This window comes from Panthera leo, chromosome D1 (genome assembly GCF_018350215.1).
Source record: "Panthera leo isolate Ple1 chromosome D1, P.leo_Ple1_pat1.1, whole genome shotgun sequence".
Lineage (NCBI taxonomy): Eukaryota > Metazoa > Chordata > Mammalia > Carnivora > Felidae > Panthera > Panthera leo.
In genome coordinates, this window is record NC_056688.1 from 55,629,689 (window position 1) to 55,634,486 (window position 4,798).

The 4,798-nt window shown below is 49.9% G+C and overlaps 1 protein-coding gene across 2 annotated transcripts in view; it reads right to left on the reverse strand.

Annotated features, from left to right (window-relative positions):
* GVQW3 (GVQW motif containing 3) overlaps positions 1-4,357 on the reverse strand; it is a 30,361-nt gene extending 26,004 nt beyond the window's left edge. For both annotated transcript variants that reach the window (XM_042906254.1, XM_042906252.1), the window contains exon 1: positions 1,124-4,357. In XM_042906254.1, coding sequence (XP_042762188.1) covers positions 3,203-3,835 — 633 coding nt within the window. In that variant the 5' untranslated portion in view covers positions 3,836-4,357 and the 3' untranslated portion in view covers positions 1,124-3,202. The remainder of the gene's footprint in view (positions 1-1,123) is intronic.
* Between the last annotated feature and the right edge of the window lie 441 nt (positions 4,358-4,798).

Consider the following 4,798-nt stretch of genomic DNA (forward strand, 5'->3'; position numbering starts at 1 on the left):
CTATTCTCGTGGACTTCTAGTTGTGGAATGTAACATTCCGTGTGGATTTTGAACCAGAATGCGGATGGGGATGGAGATCAGCCTGAAAGCCAAAGAGATTCATTAAATGACTGTGTTGAGCTTGAGAATTACAGTCAAGGTTTGCAGATGGCCAGCTCTCCTCCTGATGTCCTACAGAGAGCCAGGCTTCATCTTCTATGTTTCCATGGAGCTTACCCAGAGAGGATGGGATTTGGATCTTCTATTTCTGAAAAACTTTCCTGACTCCTGAGCACCAGAGGTAACCAAATTTCCTCTTTAAGAAACCTGTTAACACTGGTTGGCTCTGGGGAGCAGAACCACTGGTGGCTAAGGGTGGGAGGGAGCTTTCTCTTCCTCCCTGTATGTCTCTTAGATAACACAAAAATAAGAACACATACCTCCATGTTGTCCCACCCTGCTTCTTGAGGATAGGAAAGCAACCTGGGGCCACTTTCCCCACTCAAGACTTTAGAGCTGAAGTGAAGAGCTGGAAGAGGGATCTAAAAATTAAGAGTTGTAATGGAAAATCTTGACCAGAAGGGGGAGAGGTGTGATCCTGAACCAGAAAACAAAGCACCAGTGTAGCAGAGGAGAGAGAGCAAACTGGTAGAGAATAGACAGAGGTGTATAAGAAAAGCCAAGGACAAGAGCCTGGGGCACGATGTTGGGTAGATTCTTGAGACTACAGGATTAGCTCAAGAAGCCTGGGTGGGAAGGTGCAGTTCAGGGTTAAAATTTGTGTCGGCAATAAAACCGATTTGGTGGGTGGGCACATAAGGGATACTGTTTTATGAGAACTCTCCTGTCTGGGGATACTCTAGATCATGATCTGGCCTCAGGTTTAGCAACTCTGAGCAGCCACGTATAGATGGTTTGCTGTGGATGAGTGTTAGGGCAGAAATTTTACTTCCCCAAATCTGAGCTGTCTTAGGGTCTATTATCATTTCATTGAATATTTTCCGGGATGCCTTGCAAATGGGCAATGGGCCCCAGTAGTACCGTAGTTCGACCTGACTAGTACTCAGCACAAGAGCTAAAGTAAAACATTAAGTCCTTTTCCTTATAGCTACTTGTAACAATTTGAATTCACACTCTTGATTACCTGCTTCCAGTAGCTGTGTCCAAACCCTGTCTGGGCCACCATTGCTTGTGGTACCCTATGCTCCAGCATGGTCTTGGTCCAGCATCTTTGGAAGGCTCACGCCAGCCCTGTTTACAGGACAGGAATGAGTCCAGAAATAAGTTCTCTCAGGTTGGAGATGTTGCCTAGAGATACTGTTGTAGGATCCTGGCCCTGGCCGAGGAGCATCCAATTCTCCAATAATTACCACTGAACCTAGCAAGGATTAATGAGGTTCAGCCCCAAAGTTGCAACAGCCAGGTACGGGGCCTTTGTTCCAGAAGTGCAGCGTTCCTGGTGGCAAGTGCTTGTGGGGAACCCAGAACCTCTTCTGATGTGGAAGACGTCAGATGACGTCCTGAAACAGAAAGTCTACAAATCGCTAAGTAGGTAGAAGTCTATGAGCTGTTGTTTGGTTTAAGATTTTTCTTGCACAAGATCTTTTATTTGTTGCATAAGGTGTAGGTTTAAGGGTGCCTCAAAACTGACAGGTGTTAGTTGGGAACATGCCATTTTTTGAAGGGGACAGAGATAGTGAAAGAACAGAACTAAAAATAACTGTGTTGAATAATTAAGTGCCGGGCTTCTCTCGACCAATATGCTTTACTAATCTACTAGTTCAATAATAGGAGCTTTGCATGTGAAAACCCTTGGGTAAAACAGACATTGGCTATTCCTGTGAAATGCTGTTTCTAACCACTTTCCACTGCATCTCCATCAGGCATTTCTGAGATGTCTCCAGTCTATGTGGTATTACTTGGAATCCACTTGGGAAAAGTTCCACTGCATAAATCCTGGCAGAGAGGCAGAAAGAGATAAAGGAGTTCGGACTTGCAGAGAATGCTTTTTTTTTTGGCATGGGGGGGGGGTGGTCTGATGGAAAAATTAGATAATCAAATAAGTGAATTATTATAAACCTAGCCACAGACTCAGGGGATGCAATTTATAAAATAATGGCATAGTTGGGGCAGAGGAAGGGAAGCAAATTATCCCAAATTGTTCATCTTCTGCAACACTATTATCTTCCTCCAGACTTTGCTATTTCAGCCAAGAGCGCCATCATTTTCACACTGATGCAGGTTTGAAGCCTCATGCTGTTTCACCTGCTTGGGAAGCTTCTGCTAATTTCTTAGCCTCCTGTCTCACCCTTCCTTATGGATCCAGTTTAGGAATCATCTCATCTGGAAGTCCACCCACCTTGTGGTGACCGTGTTTTATAATTTCACACTTTCAATGCCCAGGAGTGTTTTTAAAACTGCACGTGCTCAAAAAACACCCGACAGTGTTGGTATTAGTTATAGCTGTGTGGGAATCAGCACATGAGCAGCAGACGCCCTTAATTCAAGGTCTAGAGTATCCTCTTGTCTTCCTCCTCACACATCACAGCCTGGGCCTGAGTCTCCTCACTTATATTTTCTAGGACCAAATCCTCCTTTTCCAGCAGAGGAGTTACCCAAACGAATGGGGGTGCGAAGCATGGGACTAATGAAACAAATCCAGCTCTTCTGTGAGAGACAGGTCTGTGAGATTAGTATGGGTGGCCAACCTCTCAATACTGAGGGGTTCCTACTGAGTCATTTGGGCTGGATATGCCCTTAGCATTGCTCACTAGGTCGGCGTGCCACAGCCTTCTGTACCGTACCTCAGGTCCTGCCTGGGAAGCAGGCTGGAACTGTAGGCCTTCTTTTGGGGTCCTCCCAGAAGAATATGCCTTCCTGGGGACAGAAAGACTCCAGGGGGTCCTGTTCCCACCTTTCAATGGTATGAACCCCTGAGGCAGGATGTTGAGAACACGGGAACAGGATAGCCACAAGCTAAGGTCTGGGCAGCAAGGAGATCCAAACTTGTTAAGCAAAAGAATTCAAGAACAAACAAGTACCAGCAGTCAACAGCCAGAAGTTCTTCAAAACTGGAGGATGGCCCAGCAGTCCAGCAAGAGTAACTGGGAGGGCTGTGACATGGGGGAAGGGATGGTAAAGACTGAAAATGGAGGGGCAGCAAAGGAAGGTGCCCAACTGTGAGGCAGCTTTCTACCTCAGGCTCGGCCACCTCACATTCCTTTCACCATGGTGTGAACCAGTCCTGAGCTGCTCTGGTGGGAAGGCTTGTTGATGATGAAGCATGCAGAAGCTGGCTGGCAGGGAAGTGGTTCTGGGGATGAGATACAGGCAGAGGTATCTCCCCGCCAGCTTCACACTGGAGATGAGTCCATGTTTCAGAACTTGTTATCTTTTTCCTTACACACGAGCTATTTTTCCTAGTTTCCCTTGAAAGATCAGACCGAAAGTCAAGTTTCCCAGGCTGAGGTTCATCCTTCAAAATACCTGAGAGGACTTTTGCAGAAACTTTTCTCATATTTAAGTTTTCTTTCAGAATGAGTCTAACAGTTTCTTTATCTAAATTTAACTCTTCGGCCATCATCCTCACTGTCAACCGCCTGTTTGAACAAACCAAGTCCTTGACCTTCTGAATATTTTCATCCGTCCGGTGGGTGACTGGACGGCCACTTCGGGCGTCATCTCGAACGTCTTCCCGCCCTTCCTTAAACCTTTTGTGCCAGTCGAAAACTCTGGCCCTGGACATGACTTCATCCCCATAAGCTTCTTTTAAAAGGTGGTGGGTCTCACTTGCAGACTTGTTCAATTTGACGCAAAATTTGATACTAATCCTTTGTTCTAGATAGCGGTCACTCATTCTGGCACTTAACACAGGAACGTTAAGACCACGACTGTAAGGGAAGACAGAGAAACCAATCTCTATAGGGCTGCAAGTGGAATCATGTCGCTATTAATGCTCCTCCAGAAGCCTCACCAGGGAGGAGTAATTGCTTTTCTGAGTTTTTGCCCCTCAGCTTCCGGGTCGAGGCTGGGGAGGCCTGTCCTGAGAAGCTAACCTGGCCCGAGGGCCAAAGAGAAGCTGTAAAGCTGGGGAAAATGAAATCTACACGTCTCCGTCCAACTTGTGCACGTAGATCTGCCAAGAGTGTGCCAATCAGTCAGCAAGGTCTTCCCGATTCTGCGGCCCTTAAGAGTGTATGGCGATTTCTGCAATAGAGGCCTAAGTGGTGGCAATGGAAGCAAGCAAGGAGAGATGCACCGGCGATACGACGTGCAAGCTCGCCCCAGATCTGCAAAAACCCGCGCAAGCCAAACCTACCGAAAGTGCCGGGGGCTCGCCTGCTCTAGAGTCCCGGGAGACACGCCCGCATGCGCATTACTCTCTCCTCGCGGGGTAGGTTGTGCGCAGGCGCACTGCGGCAGCCCGCGCCAGGCCTCGCCTCCACCCCGCCACACCCCGGCCGGCGCGCTTCTTTGCGCGTGCCCGCCTGCGGAGAAGTCGGCGGAAAGGAGGGGGCGGGGGAGGAAGGCTGAGAGAAGAGAGGGCACCCCCGGGCGCCAGGGTGCATTGTGGGAAGGAGGCGGCAGCGTCCCGGGCGGGCGGGAGGTGCACCAGCGGCAGCGGCGGCGGCGGCGGTAAATCCTCCCGGCCGCTCACAGCACTGTGGAGCCGCGTCCCCAGCCCGGCCTCGGACCGCGGCGCCCCTCCTGCCCCTCGCGGCTTCTCGCCCGCCGCCCCTCCCCCCGGCGCGCCGGCCTTGCAGAGCCGGCCGGCCGGCCTGGCTCCCCTCCCCGGCCCCGACGGGCGGGCGGGCTGCCC